Raw genomic sequence first — 27,991 nt, forward strand, 5'->3', positions numbered from 1 at the left:
CAAGGTCCTTGGCATGTACAGGTGTGTTCTCAGGGTAATTCTGTCTAGAGTCACCAGATGAAGGCTTTGGAGAGCAAAGCATCTCGTAGCATCAAAGGTGAGATAACCGTGTCGTTAATACTGGCAGCTGACAACTTGGGCATCATCAGCAGGCCTGGCGGCCTAAACGGTGCTGCATCACTCCTTAAATGGCTGGCCAATTGAATCGCTCTTGTCAGAATCAGAATCAGAATCAGATTTATTGGCAATCACTGGTTTACAGGTGTAAAAGAGTAGGTGAAATTTGTCTTATCAATCTGCCCAGTCCATTGGGGCTTTCAGATCCCTCATTAAAACCCACCTATTCTCTTTGGCTTTTAATTGCCCGTGACCCGATACTGTGTCTTAACAATGTACTGTATTTGTCTGTGCACCAATGGGCGCTTATTGATGCTTTGTTTGTTTCAACCCTGGGCAGCACTTTGGTCAGCTTCTGTTGTTTTTAAATGTGCTTTATAAATAAAGTTTGATTTGATTTGATGGGGCAGTCATGCTTGACTGCTCTCCCAGGTGACGATCTCCAGCTGCTGGTCGTAAGGCGCTGGCTCCATCGGGTAGGATGGTGATGTCTTCTTCTCGTTGACCCCTAACATTAGGCCATCCACTCTCTTTTTTGGTCATGCCACTTCAATGGCTTGCATGCACTTCATGAGTTTGTTTATTCCTCTCAGCATAGCTGCCAATCCCAGTTCTGACACCAATGTAAAGGAATGGAGAGTTGTTTTTTTGTATCAAGAACTCAGGCAGAGAATACACTTTTGCTTGGTAGTCCCTGATGGAATAAAAAGGCCCCTCAATAAGAATCCACTGGTATTTTCTGGTAATGAACTAATTCTGTTTTTAAAGTCCATTATGCATTGCAGTCATTGGTGCAGAATTCCATTTCCCCCTATGTGCTGAAGGGGCGTGTGTAAATCTGCTCTTATCTTTGTTTCTCACGTTTCAACAGCATGTCTCACAAGGTTTGTCTTACCATGCAGGTGTCTGTCCACTAGCAAAAGCGATTAATTGTCATCCTTGTTGTCCAGGTGACATGTTCCCGAGTTGAAGCAGAAGTCGGGGGTGTAGAGGGTGAATACTCACCAGCACATCTGACAGGCAGGCCTGTACAGTCTGACATACTGCAGTCTGCAGTATCCATGAAGCCTTGGTCCACCTGCATCACAGAGAGCTTTTCAGCGTGGTTGGATCTTGTTAAAGGCACTGAATAAGTCAAAGACCATGACTCCACAGTGCTGCCCAGGCTCTCCAGGGGAGTATAGCATCTGCTTAGCAGGTAGATGATCATCATCTATTCTACACTGACATTTGCCTGGTACGCAAACTGCAGATGGCCAGGAAATAGAAATAAATAACACCGTTATCACATCTGTCAGCTTTTCTGCACTAACAACCATTATGTTCTGTTAGATCATCATTCATAACGGCTATTATCAATTAAATATTCTTATATTATTCTTATAATGTACAGGATGGAAATGTATGTAGGGCTATAAATGATCATTAATTATGGATTTTTTAAACATAATTCTTATGGGTAGGCAGGTGGATATTCTGGCCAAACAAACACTTAAGCATGTAGACCTACACGTTCCATTAAACAAAGTATGCACAATCACAGCGTGTGTGTGTGTGTGTGTGTGTGTGTGTGTGTGTGTGTGTGTGTGTGTGTGTGTGTGTGTGTGTGTGTGTGTGTGTGTGTGTTTCCCATGGATTGCACCGCATGTTCATCCGGTTGACTCCAAACTCGGCTTGTGTGTTGCCTGATCACCCTACTGTAGGTGATAAGGCACTCAGGCTCATATGGGACCAGCATTTCTAAAAGGAGCCAGGCCTTGCTGCAAGGCTTGAAAGCCATCAGATCAATTCGGAAACTCACTGGCAGCCAATGGAGAGAAGCCAGGATGGTGTAATATGGTTGCATTTCTTCTAATTATTTAGAATCTTGCTCCAGTTGATGACGGGAGAGAGCTTTTTGTTTATTACTGAGCCGGGAGTACAGGGAGATACAATTTAAGATACAGTCCAAGGGTGATGAAATTAAAGCATGAATTCACTTTTCAATGTCTACAAAAGAAGGACATCATTTTGTCTGTCTCACCTATAATTAGCAGTATTGTACAATCCTATAGTCACCTGTTCATCAAAGGAGAGGTAGGATTCAAAGATCATGCCCAGATTATGGGGCCGCATGCTTGATCTTTTTGGACAAGCTGCCAAGGTGCGACTGGAAGAGGGTAGAATTGGCTGAATAGGTGGATTTCTGATTGTGCCTTGTTTAGCTGGAGGAGACACCCACCACTTGATATTGGTGCTAGCCTGGGAGGATGGCGCGCTAGAAACAAAGGAGAGAAAATACAATTACTCGTCTGAGAGTCATGTTGTACAGGTTTGAAGAAAATATAATCTTGAGAGGAATCATCAACAGTCACTAAAACACTGTGACTTCTCATTGTCAGGTTTCTTGGAGAAAACAGCAGGCAAGGCATACCGTCAGTCCCCCCCCCCCTCTTTTTTAAAAGAAACTGATTTTGTTAAAAGGGTTTTGCAACATTCCAGTGGTTCTCAAAGTGGGGTCCTTGGGGGGGTTTCAGTGGCCCTGTGATTGATGGACCGTTAACTCGGAAAGCGTACAATTGAGAGTTAAATTAACACTGAGGATCTCCATTTCCACCTGTAGTCCCCATACAGAAAACAAGCAACATTACAAAAAAAAAGAGCACATACTAAAAGGGTACAACTATGGTGTAGGGGGTCCTTAAAATGAAAATGTTTGAGAACTACAGACTGTCCTATTCCACACTCCAGTCCAGGTGGTGGCGGTAATACACATCCGTCCCAAAAGAAGAATAGGCATAAGAAAATGACCCGGATATAGATATTTCTTTGCATTGTTTCTTCACTTTGTTGTTGGAGCTGCTGCTAGCTAGCTGCCCAACTAACAAGCTGCCTGTAAGTAAGAGGCATCAACGTGTGTTAACCGTTAATAACGGTCACCCGTGACTGAAACAGAGGACACAACAATACTACTATGTCGTCGGTTATGTCGTCAGAAAGCGACTTCAAGTCGCGCTACGCCGCCGTTCTGGACGTCACGCTGAGAAACGCGTTGTCAGAGACCAGGAGACTTTATGAGACCATGGTGGAAGAGCTCCAAGAAGAGATGTGTTCAGTCAGGACTGAAAACGAGGCTCTCAGGTCCAAATACGACCGTCTGAAGAAACAACGACGCAGCGACACTGCGTCTCAATGCGGTGAGTTGACAGTGTTGCCAGGTTTTGCGAGAGAAACAAGCAACCAGGTCTAGGAAAACAAGCCCAAAATAAGCTACTTAAGCCATTGGTTCTCAAACTTTTTCATGTGAAGGACCCCCAAAATGATATGTATTTGGCCGCGGACCCCCATCTCAAATATTTGGTTCCAGGGTACCCCAGAAGCAAAGATTTGAGTTACAAATGTTTTCTTACATTATATATATATTCAAAGGTTTGCACACATTTTCATGATTTTTCAAAAATAGCAGATCTACAAGTGCATAGTGCTGCACTATGAGCTTGTATATCTGCTATTTTTGAATAGCCAAAGTATAAAAGGTTAAAGTGTTTAAGATTATTGTGATGCTATATTAACACATTTTGCTGGGGCCCCCTGGCACCCCCCCCCTTGGGAACCCCACTTTGAGAACCAACGACTTAGGCCACATGAGCACTTTAAACCTGTATGCATCGGCTATTTGAAAATAGCACAGAACTTGTAGATCTGCTATTTTCAAGAACTCTGAAAATACAATGTGGAAAATTTGGAATATTTTTTTGAAACATTCTAACACAAAAAGGCTCCCTTTGGCACAAGATTCATGAACATATTTGAGAACCACTGGTTTAATGAATTAATTACATTTGGAAGCAAGTACGCTACAGCTTTACACTGTTTTTTTGATTTGATGTATTGTTCTTTCTTTTTCTGCTTTTACCTGTGCAGCACTTTGGTCATCTAAGGTTGTGTAAAAATGTGCTGTATAAATAAAGTTTGATTGATTGCCTTTAGAAACAAGCCCAAAAAAAACGCAACCACCAATTTTTACAAGCAACTTTACAGAAAAAGAAGCCCAAAGTCGCTTATAATAAGCCGACATGGCAACACTGGTCGTCGTAGCTCAGTAGAGTAACCGTGTTATTGTACATACCATTTAATTACTAGTTTTAAATGGACCGAGCTTTTTGTCCACATGTAGGTTTATCAGGAACATGACAATTATTAATAATACATGTTATATGTCAAGTTAAGTAGTATAATCAACTAACCTGCTAGTTTAGCTCTCTCTTTAGCTGCTAGCTTAGCTCTCTCTTTAGCTGCTAGCTTAGCTCTCTCTTTAGCTGCTAGCTTAGCTCTCTCTTTAGCTGCTAGCAGTCTTTAGCTGCTAGCTTAGCTCTCTCTTTAGCAGCAATGTCTCAAGGCGGTGAAAAATGGCGCTTCCTTGTTTATGTATCGGAAATTAGTCACAAGCTGTAGAAATACAGGATTTAAACAGTTGTTTCACATCGGGATATCATGATAAAAACATCGTTTTTACTACTTAAATAATTTCACATTTGTAGGCCTAATAGACGTTGGAAAATGTTCAAAAATACCCACAGCCGTGGATGATAACGCTTTGTGGCCCGGCCAGGAACTTAAGGGACCCTCAACAAAGTACTTTCCATAATGTGTTCTTAGAAAAAAAAAACATTTTCAATAGCTCATAATCCAAACAACACAAACATGGTTTCTAGATTTCCAGGCGTCTGTTTGCACATTTTATAGGAATATTTATTAATTTTACATGTTAATACTTTACATTTCAAACCAACTAACTCTACATTGTGCATGGGGGGGAGGGGGGCATGCACGAGGTTTACATTCGGCATACAATCTGAATAATTACAATTGAACTGTTTAGTATTAAGTAGTCACTATAATCCTCCATAATGTTGATGTCTCAGCTGATTGACAATAAATACAATCATAGCCTACCATGTTTGTGATTAGCACTGTGGTTGCTTCTACATGCTTGTCCTCCCAAAAGCTAATGTGTATGAAGTGTGTGTTGGGCTCGAATAAGTGATACTAGGATTGTGCCGATTAGGCCTGCAACAACTAACCAATTTAAATGGATTAAAATTGGTTACTAAATTCATTGCTAACTAATTTGGTTATCGATAATATTCGGCAACGAATCGCAGGTGTTTTCCATTTATTGTTCTTTCGTTGCTAAACAGTATCTAAGCTAAGGTGGAGTGAGACATCTTGCTAAACTGTGTAGGAAATTGGACAGGTGGTCTGCTATAACATAGCTGCAACATAGCAGAGAAATGGTACGCCCTGCGCCTTTAACCCCTATTTGTAACTATACCTTTCAGGACGGGAACCCCTTTTGCGGTTATTTTTTAATACATATTTGAAGTTTTTCAGAAAACGTAGGTCAGGATTTAGAAGGCGTTTTAGAATTGGCCTCAGGTCTAAATAGGTTCAGGCGATTGTATTATTAGAGATATGAGTAGTAGCCTAATTAGCAGCTGAGCAAAAATCCATTAGATATATTTATCGTCTTTATTGCTAGTTAAAACCTGCCTAAAACAACCTAAAATTGTTTTGATAATATGCAGATTAATTGATTATGAAAGGGATCGTTATTTGCAGCCCTAGTGCCAATTGGTGATGAGATGAAACATTGGCAATTTCCATAGTCATCATATTTCGGTAAAAATATTTTGTTTGACAATATTATCGTCCAAAACGTAAATGCAAAAAAATTATAGATTAAAAAAAGGCACTGAGTGGCACAATTGAGTTGCTTTAAATCAGTGGTTCCCAAACCTTTAGCTCGAGAGCCAAAAGGGAAATTAGATGTTTGCCTGGCACTGAAAATAGCAGATATACAATTGCACAACGCATCGCTTCGTGCCACGTTGTGAGCTTGTAGATCTGCTATTTTCACTACTTCTTAAACAGTTTTTTAAAAATGTTTTGTCAATGGAAATCATTAGATTATCAGATTTTATTTATGAAATACTTTTGAAAATGTTTATCATTGTTTATAATTGATGAACAGTTTTGATGTTTTTGTTTAAACTTTGTTTTAATCCTTTGAAATATGTTTTTATATAGGAAGTGTTTTTTAGAAAAGAAAAAAGGGCATATTTACTGGCGACCCACAAAAATCGGTCTATATAGTGGGCAATGCTGTTACACATTTTGCAAAAATAGGTCAACATTAGGGGTGTGCCGATACACTAATTTCACGATACACTATATTGGGCTCACGATATTGATACGATATATGGCACTTTTTTTATTATGAAAATATATGGGGGGAAAAAAATCTTATGAAAATATATGGGGGGGGGGGGGGGGGGGGGGGATCTAGTCAACATGATGAATTATATTGACCTTTGGTGAAAACAGCTGATCTACAAGCTCATAAACTGTCACGTTGCATTGTGAGCTTGTACGTCGGCTATTTCCTGAATTTATAGGGCATAGGGTTTAAGTGGTTAACCATCATCATACAATAGGTAGGACACCTAGCCGTTCTAATCACTATACAAACATTACTCTGCCACTGTTCAGCTGTTCAGCACAGTAAAATTCTCAGTGGATTTCACTGTGTACTAGAAGCTCCTCCCGTCATTACCAGCTGTGCTGGTCAGACAGATTCTCTGCACTACAGAGCAGCGCTGCTGCAGCTGTACTAGGCTAGCAGTTTGCATGGGAAGTATTCAGACGTAGTAGCTATATCTGTCTTTAAAATGTATCTTAGTTACAATAAGATTGTAGCCTGGGATCCAGGCTGCTCCCAGGCTCAGGCCACTGCTTGGCGGATTTATTTTTCTTACTTGCTATACAGTCTGGAAAGCCTCCATTCTCCGTGCGCAGCACGAGTGAGAACAACTTGTGGCTTCTGATTGGTCTTTAGGGGGGCCGGGACCAGTGTTGTCCAATGTAAAACTCGAGTCACTTACTGACTTGCCTACGTATAAGCAAAGTGAGAAAAAAAAATCAGCTGAACGTAGTGAATCAGGCTGGATCCCAGGCTAATGAGATTAAGCTAGCAACAGTGAAGTTTTGTTTCTCTGTGTGGTATTGATTCACTTTGGGAAAAGTTGTCTGGCACAAAGCTTTAGTGATGCTTGCAGATAAAATGAATACGTCCAATTAGTAACATTTTCAATTTTGGCATCTCACATACACTTATCCAGAGCAACTTATGATATGCAAGGTAAATACATATATCAAATGCAGAGAGACAGTGTAGTGCCTCAGTAAACTAGGATCACAGTCAAACCAAGAACCTAGCATCAGTCTAAACAATACACTATCAAAAATAATGCGTATATTGAAACTATAGGATACCAGGAACACAATGATCCTAGCATCTGTCTAAATAACATACTATCTAAATTACGTTTTAACCTTTGCATAAGTCTACTTGGTTGCCAAAACTAGGTCAAGTTCTAAAGGCTAAGGTGGAGTCTGGACTCCACCTCTGAGTTGGGCTTGGTGTGCTTTTACTTTTGTGTAACATGCTCTGTAATATAATGTAATAATGTAATATAAGATAAAATAAAGGTGTTCAATAACACTGGTCAATATTGGTCCTAGGGTCAATTATTGACAAATGTTCCATGGGCCAATGGTGGGGCCAGTGGCAAATTTCCTTTTAATATCGACCTGTCAAGTAAACAAGAGTCCGATCTTTATAAAGGTACCACCCACAATGTATGATGCCATTGGCTTATTGGAGTCAATTGTTTAGCGTTGGGGCAAGACAGGCTGATAAGATTTTGCAGGTTGCCTGAACATGACATTTGAGAACGTTTAATTGGAATGTACTACTTGAGCTCTTTTGAAAATGTTTCAAAAATAGCTGATCTACAAGCTCATTACGCGTCACAACGCAATGCGTATATTTTGGATTCTTTACTTTACCCAAAATATAGAGACAGAAAGGTTGAAAGTGGCAAAAAAGAATTGGGACACATCGGCTGCATAACTACCGATACAGATGTCAAAAAAGTGAAATAATGGCATTATTTCACTTTTTATCAGTCGGGCTCTAATTAAGCAAAGCCTTTTTCACCTGGTAACCGTTTATATCTTACTTTTCCCTTCTCAGACTTCCTGCGCCAGGTCCCGGTGGAGAAGACTACCGAGTCAACTTTGACATTAGTAGCATTGAAAAGTAAAGATCGTGATGAAGACAGAGACTCTTCAAACAGTTCTGAAACCGACAGTGCAGACAGTGATGAATCAGAGGAGACGCCAACCACGAGGGGTCCTAGAGTTTGTACAATTTGTGTTTGTACAATTTGTAAGAAAAGATGCCGCAATACTGCAGGTCTGAAGCTACATATGAGAATACATGTATTAGAAAAAGCCTATGTTTGTACAGTTTGTGGGAAAGGGTGGTATCAAAAGGGAAATCTGACAAAACACATGAAGGAAAAACACACAGGCAGTAAACTCGATATAGTTGGTAGACCCTTTAGTTGTTCAATTTGTCTCACAAGCTTTAAACTAAGTGGACATTTGAAGACTCACATGTCGATTCATACTTTTGTTAAAGGCATTATTTGTACAGTTTGTGGGAAAAAATATAAAAATAAATCAGGTCTGGATGTGCATATGAGGAGAATACATACAGAAGAGAAACCCTTCAGTTGTACAGATTGTGGCAAGGGTTTTAATCAAAGTGAAGATCTGACTACGCACATGATAATACACACAGGAGAGAAACCCTGTGTTTGTACTGTGTGTGACAGAAGCTTTCCTCAAAGTACAAGCCTGAACAGGCACATGGTAGTACATACAGGAAAGAAATGCTTTAGTTGTGTAATTTGTAGCAAAAGATTCTATCAAAGCACAGAGATGAAGGAACACATGGTCATTCATACGAGCACTCTCACAGATGAAAAACCCTGTAGCAATGTTGATACATATGATCATACATATGCAATGGCGTTTCCTTGTTGAAAGTTTCTCTCCTCTCATTATTACTATTATTTATTATTATTGTTAGGGGAAAAATTATGATGATGAGGATAATTTCATCATAAGGATGATTTCATTTTTTCCCTTCAATTTCTGGTATTGTATAATTGGGGAAATGTCCAATTCTGGCAGCCCTCCTTTTCACCTTTTCAGCCATACCACAAAAGCTTCTCAGCAAATGTGAATGAACGTATGCAAAACTGTTAACGTTTTCCAATCTTCCTTGCATCATTTATATGATACCCATAGCAAATAGGAAGGCCACTGTCTACTGGTCAATAGACAGGTTTCCTGTTAGTAAACATGAGAGGATATGGCCGCGCAGAGGAGGGGGAAGCCTATAGAGGGCGCCATTACCCGCAGCAGCTCTGGTCAAATGTCCATTCATAAAATAAATGATCTTCACCGGATTTAATGAAAGTAGATTAAATTATGCAGTTTGTAATACCTTGTTTACTCAATAAAAATGATTTGTCGGAAGTTGGATCTGTTTGTATATAATAGCAGCATTATCAGGGGTGCACATAACTTTTTAGGTCTGGTACGCAGAAGAGCACCTGGACATGTGACTTGGTGCGCATGGCGCCCGTCCCGTTTTGCCAACGGGGGGGGGGGCGATTCAGCCCGGACAGTTTTGTCAACGGGGGGGGGGGGGGGGTTCAGCACGGTGCCCACCGGACAGTTTTGTCAACGGGGGGTGCAAGAAAAAAAGGACGCTCTGCTTCTAAATTCCGCCGATTTTCGCCGTTTTTTTTTCTCACGCTGTTAGTTAAAGCCCCCAAGGTTGGTGCCCTGTGCTGCTGTGCTTATTTTATCCGCCAGATTGGGACGTTCACGGCATATTTTGCACCATTACGGTGCGTTCATCATCGGTGACGAGTGCCTCTAACAGCCGCTGCTGGCTGCGTGCACGCAGCGATGCGAGGCGATGCGAGGCGACGCGAGTCATATCTCTACCCCTGTGCCTAATGGCTGTACATGGACCGACGGGTGCTTTAGAGTGATTGTGTGAGTGTGGCTTCAGGAAGTAAATTCCTAGCCTCGATCTCCAGGCTTTTATTTTTTAGTTTTGCTAAAAAATAAAAGCTTGGAAATTCCTGTCCCAGCTGTTGGTGCGCAAAAGCGCCTCGCGTCGCCTGATGTGGTGCGCATTTTTTATTTTGGGTGCGCATGCGCACCTGCGCACCAGTTATGTGCACCCCTGAGCATTATGCCTATAATAGCAGAATTATGGCTATCTAACTCCCGAACATAACAACAGAGTGAACGGCGCAACAATTCGTTTCCCCCGAGCATGCGCAGATTGCGCATTCTGCTCTGTGATGACGTCGCGCGGAAATCCGTCTATAGGAATGCGTTATGGGAGGGATAAAGTAGCTGCAGGTTAGCTGGACTTACTTTCACAGACAGCAGGAGTGACTTGCCAAATAGATGCTATTTAGGCTTATTAACAGTTTAATTAAGACTATTATTATACTGGGGTAAACGGCTTTGGTTTTGCAAAATACAGATGCTTATCAGCTCTAATGTTTAGCCCATTGTGACAACTGACAGTATACTTGACATTGGAATTCAGTTACGGTAGAGTTTGTATATAAAAAAAATAGATTTTGATTTGTTATTGTAAATTTGTAATTTTTTTCAGATGCCAAAAGTCTCAGATTATTATCCTGGTGTTTTTTTTTATATATTAATTTTTATTGATTTTTTTATAAGACAAGACATATTATCCTGGTGTTGACTCGTTTGAGCAGTACATCATTTTCTTTTCACCAGGTGACTGCCTGGGTGACACAGTGGTTGTGCATTCTCTTGTACGGAGTCTCTTAATTGTTGGTGATGAATTAGGTTATTGTCATGTCGTCTGTGTACTTAAATACAGTGGGTCTTAACCTTTTCTGGAGATGCCTCCACTTGAAAATCTCAAACGTTTGTGGCCCACCCATCTGACTTAACGCCAGTCCATTTTTAGAGAATATATAATAATATGTTAACAGAGTTGTCTTGAGATGCAAGATTATTGGTGTACAGCAGAAGGTTATGGAGAGCGGAGAATGGTGCCAGTGTTGAGGGTGAGATACAGGATTTATGAGAATTTTTTTCTTCCACCTTTTGTTGCCTATTCTGCATGAAACTCTGTATCCGGTGACAGATGGCGGAGTCCATGTGCATGTTTAACAGTTTATGATAGGGTTTTAGGGAGTTGATACGGTTGAAAGCATTTTTTACCTTTCCAAAGCACCAAATACTAGATAACTTGGAAGTACTTTTCTCAGTGCCTGAGACACAGAAGTTCCATGTAGGGGCCAAGCAGGGCTGAAGCGATACCAAATGGTGATGTGTAACGCTACTGACTGACTGGTCAGAGAATCCTCACTAGCTACACACAGACGGATGCATCCACGGGCGACTCTATTGAAGCTCGCGATTTGTGGTTGTCACGGCCACCCGTTATTGTTTTATATTTGTATTTTGTATTTGTGAGGACGTCCCCGGTGGTCTTAGCAATCTGTGATTAGACCGCATTGTGCTTGTGTTTGCTGTAATATATGGAGCACTGACTGAGAGTGTACACATAAACCAAAAGGACCCGTAGCTCCCTTCTGCCATCTTGCCTTCCTGTATATAAACCTTAGCTCCTCTTGTAAATATATATGCCACTGTGTGTAGCAATAAATGGAACATTGTATTGCATTTATTGTTTTTTTGTCTTTGTGTTGCATGTTCTGTTCGCTTATGCTCACTGTTACTTAATGGAAGCCAGTACCAAACATGGTATTCTTTAATTAATGTTAAACCAAGTGGTTGACCAGAATGTGAAGTATAACGTGAGTCATAGCCAATGGTAAAACATGTGTTTGAAGCTGTGATTGGACTTTTGCAATGCACTTATTTACAGGTCTTCCTTAAGTCCATTTAAAGGTTACAGCTTATTCATAACTATTTCTAGACTGCTAACAGAAAAATGTAAAAGAGAGAACGCATCGCTCCAGTCTTAGCTAGACTACACTGGTTCCCTGTGTCTGCCAAATTCTTTCTACTTGTTTATAAAGCTCTCAATGGGTTAGGGCTGCCTATATCACAAACTCCCTGTTTTATGTTCTTTCTTGAGCCCTGGGATCCTGTATTTCAGGATTGCTCAATATGCATAACCCTACCCAAAAGAACATTGTAAATGCATCTTTCTTCAAATACTCCCCCAAATTATGGAACACCTTACTTAAAGAGACTATATTTGGCAGGTTCTGGTAAATTCTTTAAAAACTTAAAAGCATATATTTTTATTTTTTTACACATAGCCTGTCTATAGCTCTATTTCTCACAATTTTAAGGCATTTTATTTCATTTGATCTTACATTTAACTTTGTTGTGTTAAAACATTTAATTTAATTTGAATATGAAGCAACAGTTTTTAAATGTCTTTTAAATGTATTTTCCCTTTTTTTTAAAAATGTATTCTCCCTAATTTGTCCCTTGTTTTATTTAAAGGCATGTGAATAAGGATTAATGATGGAATAATAGGCTGGTCAGATGTTGAGTACTCACTCAAGCAAAGCAATTTGTTTTTCTTGTCTGATTCCTTTTAACCTATTTCCTGTTTTAGGTTTTTCTAACCCTTTGTTTTTTTTAATGTTAAGCACTTGGAACTGCATTATTTGTATTAAAGGTGCTCAAGGACCATAATATAGCTTTGGAGAGTCATTTAAAACACTTGAACAGGATCCGGAGTTCTGATGTTAACTAAAAAGTCACAGGAGTTCAACTGTATTAACATAGGAAACATACATCCAACAATGTCTATTTATTCACAGTTGCTTTGTTTGAATACGGGAATGTTAAAGTGTATTTGTGTGTGTGGTCTGAAAATGAAATAAAATACAGCAATTATTTATTTAAATTATCTTTTGCAATTCTTATTAATAGTACCAAACTTCCTATAACTTCTTTATTATCACAATGATATGTACTCATGTATTAACTATTCTTCTATTTCTACAAATGAAATTACATATTACGGTTTAAATTAGTTACGTGTTGCAGCACACCATTTAGCATGAAGACACCAACGCACGCTGCGTTCATGATTTTAGGCATTTTGTTCAAAATGAAGCTATCCTGCAAACTTTGGAAGCCAATGTTAGCCAATTAGGATGGAATATGAAATATCAGACACACCCATCTTGATCCCATGATTATAGAGATACTGTGTACAGATTTGCGTGATGTTTGGACAGAATCTGAAGGACAAAAAAAAGTTTTACAAAAGTCAGCCTCCTGGTGGCACTCTAAAAGGCAGATGTGAAAAATGCAGAGTGAAGGTTTTTCCTTGGCCTCTAGGGAGAGTGCGTGCAAAGTTTCACACAGATCGGTGCAGTTATAGGTACAAACGCGAATTGGCCTGTTATAGCGCCACCATGAGGCTGATTTGAACATTTTTAAGTGGCATTTATTCCTCGGCCTATAGTGGGAATGTGCGTGCAAAACTTCGCGTGCGGAAATCGCACACGGCGTTCATGATTTGAGGCATTTTGTTCAAAACGAACCAATCCTGCAAACCTTGGAAGCCAATCTTAGCCAATCAGGTCAGCCAAGTAAACAACTGCCCAATCCAATCCTGTCTTTTTAAAGGTAAAAAAATAGATTTTGCTAATCTATCCCTATTTGCACGAATCAACTAAGTTAAGATGAATATTCTCCCTTGGTTTTCTTATCTGTATTCCCTTTTTTCTCCCCCAGACCTTTTTCAGTAAATTAGATGGCATGATCTCTGAGTTTATCTGGGATAAGAAAGTGCCGAGGTTGCGTAAACAATACTTGCAGTCAGAGACCCAAATCTCTTGGAGGAATGGCTCTACCTAATTTCAGGTTTTATTATTGGTCTGCCAATATTATAATTCTCAAATATTGGATTCAATATGAAGCCTTTGATCCCCCCCCAACGTGGTTGGTCATGGAGTCAAATTCGTCCGGACCCGTCACATTGAGTGCTTTAGCACACTCCCCTATTCTTCCCTCTACCTCTCCATACACTAAGAACGTTATTGTTAAAAAAATCTTTAAAAATCTGGCTCCAATTTAGACGCCACTTTGGCCTACAGTCTTTCTCTATTCATGCCCCAGTGGCAGCTAACCATGTTTTTCATCCCTCTCTGGTGGACGGTGCTTTTTCAATATGGTCAGGCCTAGGCATTCGTACTTTTAAACATCTATACGTCGATAATGTTTTTGCATCCTTCCAGCAACTTCTGGATAAATATTCAATTTCTAGACAGCATTTTTTCAGATATTTACAGGTCCGTAGCTTTGTTCAAAGAACATTTCCCATATTTCCTAATATACCTGATGACTCTGTTTTAGACACTTTTTTAACTCCACTACCTACTTTGAAGGGTGCAATTTCATGTATTTATGATGAGATCTGCTGTCTACGGCCTGAAAACCTGAACTCTAAAGGCTCGTTGGGAGGGGGACTTGGGGGAGGAAATAACTGATGAGGTGTGGGATGCAATTCTGCTGCGTGTACATGGGTCCTCTGTTTGCGCGAGACATGCCCTCATTCAATGTAAACTTTTGCACTGTATCTATTATACTAAGGCCCGGTTGTCAAGGATTTATGATACTGTATCTCCTGATTGTGATAGGTGTCAACAATCTCCAGCAGACCTCATCTATATGTTCTGGCTTTGCCCATCTATACACACATATTGGACAGAGGTCTTTCAGTCCATATCAGGGATAGTGGGGAGAAGGGTGGAGCCTACTCCTTTAGGCGCGCTGTTTGGGGTTTTCCCCTCACTGCCCTCGCTTTCTAAAATGGAGAAAGATGTTTTGGCTTTTGTCACTCTATTGGCCAGGAGACTCATTTTGATTAATTGGAAATCACCTACTTCCCCCTCTCACACTCATTGGATAAGAGACATCTTGTTATTGTCTGAAACTGGAAAAGATAAGGTTCTCATTAAATGGCTCCTCCAGTAAGTTTGGGAAGGTATGGGGGCCATTCTTTCAATTTGTCCGGAGTTTGAATCCGTCTTTGATCAAAGATACGGATGCGTGAGGTCTGTTGGATCATTGATATGATGGGTTTGCTGTGGCGGAGGTGTTGTGCTGTATAACGGTACTGTTTGACTGATGTTTCTGTTTTGGTTTTGTCTTGTTCTGTCTGTGTTTGCTTTATATCTTTTGTATATGTATATATTTTTATTTTTATTTGTACCTGTCTCTTATGTTTTGGGGTGATAATTCAATGTGTTTATTGAACCTTTGTATTTTATTGGTTGCACTAAGGAGCTTTCTATGCACCTGATCATATGCATTTAATGTTGAATCCTGCTGTGAAAAACCCAATAAACAAAGTTTTAAAAAAATAAAAAAGAATAGATTTTGCAGGTTGCCTGGGGCAGATTGAGTAATGGTGCTTATCAGCCGTTCCTTTCTCATAAAGAACATTATATATGAGAACACTAGAAATTATTTTTATTTAAACACGTAAACCCTATTGATTTCTTGTTTTTTAATTCTACAAGCTCACTGAGCGCCAAACATCGGCTGCATAACTGCTGATACCGATGTTGTAAAAAAAAAAGGCAAATAATGGCTGATATATCGGTTGGGCCGATATATCTGCCATTATTTGACTTTTTATCGGTTGGGCTCTGACCATTTTCAACTTTTTCACCTGGCAACCATAATATCTTACTTTTCTCCTCCTAGACTTCCGCTCCAGGTCTCGGAGGAACAGGAGCGTCTTCAAAGCCCCGAAAAGGCTACTGAGTCAACTTTGATATTAGTAGAATTGAAAAGTTGGGGATTGTAGAGCATCACAGCCAACTAGTGATGACCATATCTTCTTTCCACACGGTTCAGAAACGGACAGTGTAGACAGTGATGAATGTGAGGAGACGGGAGAAGATAGAAACACATTGAAACCACAAAAATCATGTGAAAGGCCACCGATTGTTGTTGAGAACCTAGCGCTCCAAGGACCTGGAAGCATCGAAACGAACGCCATCAAGGAGTCATAGAGTTTGTACAATTTGTAGGACAATATGTCACAATACAGCAGGTCTGAAGATACATAGAGAATACATGTATTAGAAAAACCCTATATTTGTCCAGTTTGTGGGAAAGGGTGGTATCGAAAGGGAAATCAGACAAAACACATGAAGCTTCACACAGACAGTAAACCCCACATAGTCAATATACCCTTTAGTTGTACAGTACTGTTTGTCACACAGGCTTTAAGCAAAGTGGACATTTGAAGATGCACATGACTATTCATACATATGTTAAAGCCATTAGTTGTGCAGTTTGTGGGAAAATATTTCACAATAATGAAGGTCTGGAGGTACACATGAGAATGTGGCGAGAACCCCTTTATTTGTACATTTTGTGGCAAGGCGTGGTATCAAAAGGCATATCTGACTAAACATATGAGGATTCACACAGGTGAGAAACCCTTCAGTTGTACAGTCTGTGGTAGGCATTTTAATCAAAGTGGAACTCTGACGACGCGATGAGAATACACGCAAAAGATTCTATCAAAACACAGAGATGAATTCTGTTTCTTTGTTGAAAGTGTCTCTCCTCGATCATGGACAGTGATATTGCTAGCACCGGACCTCTGGGACTTTATCCCATATTATTTTTATTCAACTATTTGTAGAAAGAAATCTAGAATCATGTGGATAGTTTAATACTGGTTTAGTAACATAAGGGAAATTTCAATTCTGTCAGCTTTCCTTTTTCACCTTTTCTGCCATACCACAAAAGCTTCTCAGCAAATGTGAATGAATGTTTGAAAAAACGTTTGTTGTTAGTTCCAATATTCCTTCGGCCTTGCGGATATAAAAAAAAGTCTGCTTATTGTGTAAAAAATATGTTTTTTACCAATCGCTAAAACGATAGAAAGCAATAAATGAAAATGTTTTAACACTCATCTAACAATTATTATCATTACAAACTAATAACAGAACCCTTGTTGTAAAAAAAACAAAGTTGTCCTTTAAAGTTTACTGCTTATTCACAACTCAACTTCTCGACTGATAACAAATAATTAAAAAAGAGAGAACACATAGCTCCAGGCTTAGCTAGACTACAGTACACTGGTTCCCTGTGTCTGCCAAATTCTTACTTGTTTATAAAGCTCTCAATGGGTTAGGGCTGGCCTACATCACAGACTCCCTGTTTTATGTTTCTTCACAAGCCCTCATGCAGATCCTGTAGTGCAGGCTTGTATATATAATGGTTAAAAAAGTGACCACGAGGAGTTCCCAACACTACTGAAGATGAGCTCAATACTTTCAAGTTAAGTCGGTTCCATATATGCACAATGCACATGATACAGACATAGCAGTCAGATCTGTGGCTCTGGACAACCGGATCTCCATATATGCCTATATATGGGCGTATGAGATATGTTCATGGTTGTCTAACTCATAGTGACAGACCACGGTGGACTGCCTATATATGGCGTATCAAGTTTGTTTATGGGTCGGCCGGCCCACCCACCCACTAGCCAATTTTAATATAGGATTGTCTTACATTCTTTTGTCAATGCTTTTTGCTCTGTTGGCCACTATTAATGGCGCAGAAGTTCAAAATGTGAAAGCTACAGATAAGTCAGGTAACCAGGTTTATGTGACGTGATATCATGCGCCATGTCACTGTCACTTCAAGTCTGGTCATGTGTAAACCTTGTATTAACATAAGGATTTGTTAAAAATAAGAATTTGACCCATGCACACAGTACCTTACAAAGGCAACTCAAAGTGTGCTACAGTAAATGTAGCTATTTTTTATATCTTGCTACTTGATTTCTTTTGTTATACTGATTATTTTCTGTTGTTGCTAGAATATCGTAGCCCGGTAAACCCTCCCTCCGGAAATCTCATTTCCATTTGATCTCCTGAAATCAAATGGAAATGAGATTTCCGGAGAGAGGGTTTACCAGGCTAAGAATATCGAGGACACAAAACCAAAGTAGGCCTATTTCACTCATGTGTAACAATTCATGTAAATAATACAAATCTTGAATTTTGACTGACAAACTATTGTGTTCAAATTGATAGTGTATCTTTAAGTTTGACAAACAACAATAAATAACAACAATAGCAAATGACTGAATTGAGAACCTCTGTAAAGGGTCATGTTTAATCCTTACTTCATCTACATTGTATAACAACTCTGTTTCATATTATGCTGCTGTAAATAATGACAAGGAGGCAGAAGACCTCCATAGATAGGTAATTAATAATTAATTAACAAATTAAAAACAATAGACACAGATAAACACATGAAGATTATCGGATTCTGAATAGTCTAGGTTGTATGGAAGTTACGCTGATAAATGAACTGGGGCGTTTAAGAGAGGGCCTATCCTACTAGTTGGCTTGACGCAGCTCTAGAAAAAAGTCAACGCGGTCTAAGTCAGCCTGACTAGAAGATATAAGATCAAATATACTATATAAAGAAAATAATCATTAGTGTTTTTGTGCTACTACATTTTCTTCCCAAACCATGCATGCAACCAATTCATTCATTGCAATGTGACATTATTATGAGCAGCATTCCATCCAGACCTATATACACTTATGCCCAAGGAATTTGCAGCCACAGGTAAGCAATTTCAAGACACTATTTGTTTCTGAGGAGGTCAGAGGACATTCAAATGTCAGAGTTGAGAAAGCTGGTTTCCAAATTTGTAAAGACCAACCCTGTAATGGCTATGTCCACTGCAACTGTTGAGGGAAAGGGGTGCCGTAGTTGCCCACAACAGGCGACATGACACCAACCTGACACTAAACGACTGGCTACTAGATCCAAAGGGACATCTGTCCAGTGCATTATCTTTGAAGGCCTACTATACACAGGTAAAGGGTGCTCTGTGTGTCCATGGACAGGGGTGATTTATTGGAGACAGTGGCCGTCCCTCCATGGTTTTATGTAAATACCATGATTCGAATGACAACTAATAATGCATTATAGAATCATACATAGAATCATTAATCTTTTCACACCCAGGTGCAGATGACACAATTCATTGACTGTCACCTGGACTTCAGAGTAAAGCAGAATGAGGTATTTTCAATACTTTTACTTCTACCCCACTATACATCTCAGAGGAAAATATTGTACTTTTTACTCCACTACAATTATTTGAAAACTTAAGTTAATAGCTACTTTGTCGATTTTGATTATTATTACAAAACACACTAACCACTTCAGCCCTATATGTATTTCAGCCATTTGAAAATAGCAGATCTGCAAGCTTGCATCGCGATGCGACCCATTGTGAGCTTGTAGATCGACGATTTTCCAAAATATTTTGTATATATTTTGAACTTGTGAAATGGGACATTCAGCATAATGAGTTATTTCTACATTTTGATACCAATACTTTTGTACTTTTACTCAAGTACATTTTTAAATCCGGACTTTTACTTGTAATATTGTTTCTACATTGCAGTATAGATGCTTTTACTTCAAGGGATGTTTCACTTTTTATTTTTTTTCTCCCGCTTTTTAAGTGAAATATCCCATTAAGTAAAACATCGGAGTACTTTTTCCACCACAAACTGAGACGCAAGTTGACAGTTGTAAGAGTTACGCAATATGATGGTCGACGCTTAGAGCTGTGTTCCGTGAGCAGAAATAACGGAGCAGAAATAAGACTTCCGGTTGACGATCTCTTCAGAATAAGAGTGCCCTCTAGAGTAAAAAGAAACCATTGAAAACCATTGAAAAACAGTTCATTTGCACATTAAAACTATAAATTAAGCTAGTGATCTAGTATAAGCCATTTAAAAATACATACTGTACATCATAAATTTATTTTTTAAATACAATTGTGTCTTTTTTTTTTTTTATTTGCCACTTAGAAGCGTTTTAGTATGAGCCATTTAAAAGGCATACATCATAAATGTATTTTTAAATTAGATTTGTGTCTTTTAAAAAACATAAAAAATGTACGATCTTATTTTGAAGGCAACCGGAAACCTTATTTCTGCTAGCTCGAAAACCGGAAGTCCAATTTCTGCTCACGGAACGGAGCTGACGCTTAGGATATGCGTGAAACGTCACCGACCCGGAAGTTATTTTGCATTGTCTTTGTAGCTAGCTAGCTAGCTAGCGAGCTAACCTCGCGTCAACAGCCTTTTCACCAGGGAGGAAACAGTAGCTAGCAGCTACTATTTCCTACTATTTCAGCTTGAGACGATAGACAACAAGAGGTGCTGTCATTAACGCGTGGTAACCGTTAATAACGGTCAACGTTACGTTTGTCGTCATGTGCTCCACAATGAAACGCTGAAGCAACTATAGACAACATTATTAAGTGTGGGTACTATGGCGACAGACAGTGACTTCGAGAGGCGCTTCGCCGCCGTTTTGGACGATTCGCTGAGAAACGCGGTGTCAGAGACCAGGAGACTCTACGAGAGCATGGTGGAAGAGCTCCAAGCAGAGAAGTGTTCAGTCAAGACGGAAAACGAGGCTCTCAGGTCCAAATACAACCTTCTGAAGACACGACGACGCAGCGATACTGCGTCTCAATGCGGTGAGTGAGTTGATAGAGTCAGGGGTCTTCAACGTTTTCAGGCAAAGGACCCCCTATAGCTGAGAGAGAGATGAAGCGGGGACCCCCTCTGTATTGTATAAAATTGTGTTTCAGATCAACTTCTGCTGCTCTTTTTTTCCCTCTACACCTATACCTCTTTGCCAAAAAAATAGCCGATCTACAAGCCCACAACGCCTCGGGCTGTAGATCTGCTATTTTTTGACTAAAGTTCTCCTCAGAAAAGAGATGATAGGGTTCAAGTGGTTAAGGTCAAAACAAAAAATCACATAACACAAAGATTTGGCGGACCCCCTGTAGTAACTCTGAGGACCCCCTGTTGAAGACCCCTGCGTTAGCTGATAGCTCACTAGTCACTAGTCAGCCATGTATTGTACGCAACATAATATTGAATTACTATTTTGAAATGGACAGAGTTTTTTTTAATCGTATGTAGCGATTTTTACAGTACAGTTTCATAAAATATTACACGTATTATTACTCATACATACACAATAGACTTCACGTATAATAAGTAGTAGAGGTGAGCTGGTTGCTAGCTTAGCCATTCCTTTGGCAGCAGTGTCCTGGCATTGTATTTATATCCGGAATTTAGCACAAGCTGTATTAACAGTTGTTGCACATCAGAAATCACTCAGAATATAACTTTACCACCCTGTTTTTGCTACTGATGTCCATAGGTCGTAGGACCGTGTTAAGACCGTAGGCAATATAAGCCTCGGCTTCAGCCTACACCTTTTCGGTGCCACTAACATTAGTGGTCTTAATTGTATGTATGTATGTATATTTACTCTTTTTAATGGACTGAAATAAAATGTACTACTACTACTACCTTCCCATTTGCGATTGCCCCACTGCCCCACTACCCCCATTGCCCCACTACTGGGGCAAAAGTCCCCCTTGATAAATTTGACCCAAATAAAAATGTATTCCACATTATGGTGTGTTGTAAAAATGGGTTTATTTGTGTTATATTGGCCATTTACATTATTTCAGTCTTAAACCTGTATTTTATTGATATATTAATATCCTCACCATGCTGTTTTTATTATTCAAATGTTTTGATTACGTTTTTATCAATCTATATCAAGTAAAGCAAATTTTCTCATTAAATAAGCAAATGGCAAATCTATCTTTTTATTACATCATGCAATGTTTGAATACTTGTCATTAAAATGAGGATCAGGAGGCAAAAAAAATCTAGTTTTGAAAATATATTATGAATGAATAATTAAGGCATCAATTCATTGGCAACTATTAAGGCAACAATTCATTGAAATTAACACAAATATACACAATTGAATATACAATTGAATCTCGACGTCCCCAATGTTAAGGGGACGTCGAGATGAATCCAACGGGTCCACTGTCATACCTGTGCGACCTTGTGTTCGGGAGGTAGGGGCAAATAAATTATAGTACGAGGAATCCAACGGATACCGTTGGATTCCTCATACTCAAAAACGGACGGGTAGGCAGAGTTATGGGTCTCTACGACCACTTCCTGGTAAAATCGGAAGTGAACAGATCCACTTCTGGCCGCACATTTTGATGTATATATTTAATAATAATAAAAAAGTTTGGTGGAATCCAGGAGTTTAGACACATGAACCCCGGTGTCACTGTTGTGGGTTCAACATTCGCAGAAAATAGCAGATATACAAGCTCACAATGTGTTGCTAGCTTGTAAATCAGTTTTTTTGTAGATTAAGCTAGCTAACACGACCATACTCTAGTTAATTAGCCATGGATAGCTAATGAGCCAACAAGTTATAAACTAGTAGGCAAGTAACGATTCACTCAACTCATGATACGATTCGCATCACGATACTAGGTTCACGATACGATTTTTTTAACTAAATCATTTTCTTGACAAATTACTGAAAAATCTTGATTATTTCTCTTACAAAAATCACTGAACTGAATTGTCTCTTATCCTCTTTTCAAATTATGAACTTAAATAATGCCTTTTTGTATCGCCATGCCAAAAGGCATGGCGAGAGTTTTGCACCCTGTCCGTCCGTCTGTGTGTCCGTGTGTCTGTCTGTGAACAGCTAATCTCCGGCACTGCTGGCCCGGCCGTTGCTGTGCACACACACTCCCTGGATGCCAAAGCTGAACCCCTGCCCCCACATTTTTCAGATTGGCCTGTTATGGCGCCTTATTTTTGACAGTACTCCTACATATTTTGTCCAAACATGCAAATCGGTACACTGTATCTTTATAGTAATTAAACGAAATGCGTCTTTCCGATTTTTCATATTCCATCCTGATTGACTAAAAATGGCTTTCAAAGTTTGGAGGAGAACAAAATGCCTCAAATCATGAACACAGCATGCAATTTCTGTGACATTTTGCACGCACATTTCCACTATGCCGAGGAAGAAATGCCACTTGAAAATGTTCAAATCGGCCTCATGGTGGCGCTATAACAGGCCGATTCGTGTTTTTACCTATAACTGCACCGATCTGTGTACAACTTTGTATGCGCACTCCCTACAGGTCTAGGAAAAACCTTTTGCCCTGCTTTTTTCACATCTGCCTCTTATAGCGCCACCAGGAGGCCAACTTATTTAAAACTATTTTTCTTATATTACTCCTTCCGATTTATCCAAATTTCACGCATATCGGAACACATGATCTCTATAGCCATGTGATCAAGACGGATCTGTTTGATTTTTCATATTCCATCCTGATTGACTAAGATTCACATCCAAAGTTTGCAGTAGTGGCTTGTTTTGAACAAAATGCCGCAAATCATTAACAGCAGTTCTATTGTGGTCAAACTTTGCACATTCACAACAAATGGCACCCTTTTAACATTGGCATTGGTTATAGCGCCACTAGAAGGTCTAATTTAGCCAAACACATTTTTGGAACAAAATGCCTCAAATCATTAATGCAGTGTACGATTGGCGTGCAAGGCCTAAGAAGAAATGGCACCCTTTTCACGATGGCCTAGTATAGCGCCATCAGAGGAGGCCACAATAACCTACCTGACCTGGCGAAGACCTGTGCTCCGATGAGCACTTTCTCTAGTTATTCATGAGGTACATGCATTAACTGTAAGGTACACATTAAGGCATATACTTTTTTCTTTGTAAAATAAAAACTTTAAATATAATATATGTCTTAAAATAAAATAAATGTAAAACATTATATCCCAGATTAAATAAATAAATGATTAAGGAAACCTCTTCAAATAAACAAACTAATGTATAGCCTTTGTTCCAAGCTTGGGATTTACATGTTTTTTTCTTATCTATGCTACATTCTCAGCATACAGGAACACAGAACACACACAAAACAACACATTTATGTAATAAGGGAAACTTACAACTGATAGGTTTCTAATGAAAACTGCTTATCTGGAGCGCCTTAGTATGGCTGCAGAGTTCAATGAATAATAATCTAATTTAATAACTTAACAATTGTATCAGACCACTGACAACGTCAAACTCATTTCAACACTGTTTTTCAGATATATAGCAAATTTCATTGATCCCAGTGCCCTACAGTGTTTAAATCAGACAGTTGACAACATCGTCAGACAGGGGAGGGGGTCCTCTCAGTAAATGGTATAGTTTGGGCCATTCATCAATCAAATAAACATGCTTAGGCCTACATGCGATGCACTTTTCCCTCTTTAACTCTTTGACTGCCAATAATGAGATATCTCGTCATATTTTGTTTAGAGTGGTCTTCCACTAGATGGCGCTGTTCGCTAACCTGGGAGTCACCATTTGACTGCTCCTGCCCCTCTCACTAAACATACTTTTGTTTCCCTTATCGAGCATAGATGGCCACCAGGCCAGGTTGCCTACCCAGGGCCAGCAAAGTTTGGGTTAGGGTTCCAAATGTTTCTATTGGTGTCAGTGATTTTATATGAACTACAGGCTGTTTGAAATGTTAGAAACCGCTGTAACACTGCTGTAGTGCCCTACTTTTTTGTGACTATTGTCATGGCAGATCCATGAACAAGAAGTGTTTGTGCATAGTTTGCTGCTAATTGGAGCAACGATGCACCCAGCAACCAGTTCCACTGTCATACCTGTGCGACCTTGTGTACGGGATGTAGGGGCAAAGAAATGATCAGAGTAGGGGACAATTTTCACCCAGGTTGGTTGGATTGACTTCCGGTCTTATCCGTTGGATTGTTTGTACCCAAAAATCAAGCAGTTTCAGGTCTCTACAACCATTTCCTGGTAAACCCGGAAGTGAACAGATCTGCTTCCGGGTTGCACCACTGAACTCCACACCCATTTGAGAGCGTGTGGGTGAAGTTTCAAGGCAGTCCGACAAACCGGAAGTGGTAATTTTCTAAGAAATTGGAAGCCTGTGGGACCACCCAGACCCATTAAGTTTGGAGCCTGTAGTATGCTGCGAACTGGAGTTATGGCTGATTAAACCCCAGTCAATAGGAACACAGTGGGGGCGGGGCATCAGCAAATTACAGCCCGTCCCTGTTGGACGTCTAAGAGCACCCACCAATAGCCTGTCCCGTAACACCACCTACCAAGCTTGAAGCCTTTAGCATGCTGGGAACTGGAGTTATGGCTGTTTAAAGCTCAGTCAATAGGAACACAGAGGAGGCGGGGCCCTGAGAAATAACAGCCTCTCCCATAAGACCACCCACCAAGTTTAGAGCCTGTAGCATGCTGGGAATTGGAGTTATGGTTGTTCAAACCCCAGCCAATAGGAACACAGAGGGGGCGGAGCAATGGTGCGCTGGTGTGGCTATTCTGACCATTGTTGGTGCCAAGTTTGGTGCGGATCAGAGGAACGGTGCGCGTCCATGTTTACGTTTGTGACATCCTCTGTCTGTCTGTCCGTCCTCCCGCCCTTCCGCCCACCCACTATAGGCAATTTTATTATAGGATTAAAGAGTGATTGTTTTGTATGAATTAAAGATTGATTATGTTTATGGTTAAGCTTAGATTTTATATCACACACCATTATGCACTATACACACACGCATTATACACAGTACACACACACCAATGTTCACAAAAAAGAAAAAATAATAATGAAAACATTTTTTTTAAATAATGGTTTTAAAAACAGCAATGAGCTCAACCCTGTGATAAAACATGTTTTAAGTCATTAATGTCATTGACCTTTTTTCTTTATTTCCTTTTTATTGAAGAGTATGGGTTCTAGTACCGTTTTTTTTAAAGTATTGATTTAGCAGCGGTATCGGATAAAACCCTCACGATACCCACCCCTAAAGATCAGCTATTCTTTCTTTTTCTATTTTATTGGGACACAACATATGCATAATTGTCAATACTGATACTGGGGGAAAAAAGTCAAATAATGGCTGATATATGGGCCAAACTTACATATCAGTATATATCGGTATAGCCCTTATCAGGGCTCCATTCTCGTAGAATAGACAGTAGCACATAAGAGTTTCTATCTTATTTTTCTCCTCCTAGACTTCCTGCACCTCCCCGTGTTTAAAGAGGTTTCCTCTGAACAGCAGAAGAAGAGTCCCAGTCTGATCCTGGAGGAACAGGAGCTACTTCAAAGGCCAAGTGAAGATGATGATGAAAACAGAGAGACGGTACTAGCTGGTTTAGAGGACGGAGGAGATTCACAACCAAGTAGTGATGACCAGCGCTTCTCTTCACACTGTTCTGAAACTGACAGTGTAGACAGCGATGACTGGGAGGAGACCGGGGAAGAACAGTCAGACAACTCACAAAATGTGGAAGGTCAAAACAAGCTACCCTTTAGTTGTACAATTTGTGGGAAAGTATTTCACAATAATGCAGGTCTGAACATACACATGAAAATACATGCAAGCGATAAACCCTTTATTTGTACAGTTTGTGACAAAGGATGGTATCAAAAGGGATATCTGACAAAACACATGAGGGTTCATACATGCAGTAAACCCTTAAGTTGTAAAGTGTGTGGCAAAATCTTTAGTCAAAGTGGACATCTGAAGATGCACATGAAGTCACATACAAGGGTTAAACCCTTTAGTTGTACAGTTTGTGGAAAAATGTTTCACAATCGTGCAGATGTGAAGATACACATGACAATACATACACGCGAGAAACCCTTTATTTGTGCAGTGTGTGGTAAAGGGTGGCATCACAAGAGATATCTGACAACACACATGAGGGTTCACACAGCCAATAAGCCCTTTAGTTGCACAGAGTGTAGCAAAAGATTTAAGAAAAACACAGAGCTGAAGAAACATCTTAGCATTCATTCAAGGGAGAGACATACAAGGACTCGATCAAGACCTCATAAAGGTCTAAAACCCTGTAGCAAAGTTTTGCTGCAAACAAGTGATCATTCATATGCATTGGCATTTCCTTGTTGAAAATGTCTCTTCACTTTCCCACCAATGTTTTTCTTTTATTAGCCCTGAATTGTTTTGTCATAGTAAAAAGAAAATCCATAAGCATCAGAACAATTTCATCGACAATCTCTGCTACTTTTAGAGGTAACCAATTGATTTCCTGAAGGGAGTGTGTCCAACTATTGCATGTACACAAGTCACTGCAAACATAAGTGCACAAGACACTGTGCATACATGAGTGCACCACTCCCAATTACCACAGAGTTTAAATCTTTTTAACTTCGTCCTAGATTACAGTAACGCATTTACAGGTGGCGGAATGTTCTTATTTCAAGGTGACAGTTTTTATTTGCATTCAGTGTCAAATAGCTATTTATTCTGATATTGATAACATTTTATCCAGTCAGGAGACAGAACTCATCCAGGATGTACAAGTGAAATTGGAAGTGATGAAACAAAAACAAACAAAAAAGAACAAACATAATTGATACATTATCTTAGTGGAGTTATCCTGATTGGATAAAATGTGTGTCCTGAGCTAAAGAGTTGATTGAGAGACCCCTGTTATTGAGCAAACAATATGGCACAGTTTCTTGACTGCTAGTGGTCCATGGGGAAAAACTAAATAATAATAATTGTAACCCATCTGTGTTAAATATTGTAATGTTATTTATAATATGTTTTAAGTGAAATATATTTAACTAATATTTCATGAATTTAAGAAAAGGGTCTTCATTATAATGGTGTTGCACACCAAAAACGGATACAAGCACACATGTCACACTGCACTTCAATGTGAGCTTATAGATTGGTTTTGTTGAGTGCACAAAAACTATAGATCCGGCTTTAAGATCATTATTGTTAAATATAACTGCACTTTTTTGTTTTTATTAAATTAAATAAAGAAATCAGTGCTGTCAAACGATTAAAATATTTAATCGCGATTAATTGCATGCTTTGTCATAGTTAATCGCACGATTAATCGCAAATAAGTCATCTGTTTTTTTATCTGTTCACAATGTACCTTAGAG

The 27,991-nt window shown here is 39.5% G+C and overlaps 1 protein-coding gene across 3 annotated transcripts; it reads left to right on the forward strand.

The window, feature by feature from the left end:
* Positions 1–2,959: 2,959 nt before the first annotated feature.
* LOC311038521 (uncharacterized protein) lies at positions 2,960–27,947 on the forward strand. 3 transcript variants are annotated; one of them, XR_014600072.1, is made up of 2 exons: positions 2,960–3,293; positions 8,195–9,469. XR_014600072.1 is itself a non-coding variant. In XM_084048094.1 (2 exons), the coding sequence occupies exons 1-2, from the start codon at positions 3,071–3,073 to the stop codon at positions 26,979–26,981; spliced, it is 1,122 nt and encodes a 373-aa protein (XP_083904220.1). In that variant the 5' UTR covers positions 2,960–3,070; the 3' UTR covers positions 26,982–27,947. The 3 variants fall into 3 exon arrangements, 2 of the variants coding, with proteins under 2 accessions (XP_083904220.1, XP_083904221.1); XM_084048094.1 differs by lacking the exon at positions 8,195–9,469 and adding an exon at positions 26,083–27,947; XM_084048095.1 differs by lacking the exons at positions 2,960–3,293; positions 8,195–9,469 and adding exons at positions 20,245–20,626; positions 26,083–27,947.
* The last annotated feature ends 44 nt before the right edge of the window (positions 27,948–27,991 follow it).

This window comes from Gymnoscopelus microlampas, assembly GCF_963454915.1.
Source record: "Gymnoscopelus microlampas genome assembly, chromosome: 22".
Lineage (NCBI taxonomy): Eukaryota > Metazoa > Chordata > Actinopteri > Myctophiformes > Myctophidae > Gymnoscopelus > Gymnoscopelus microlampas.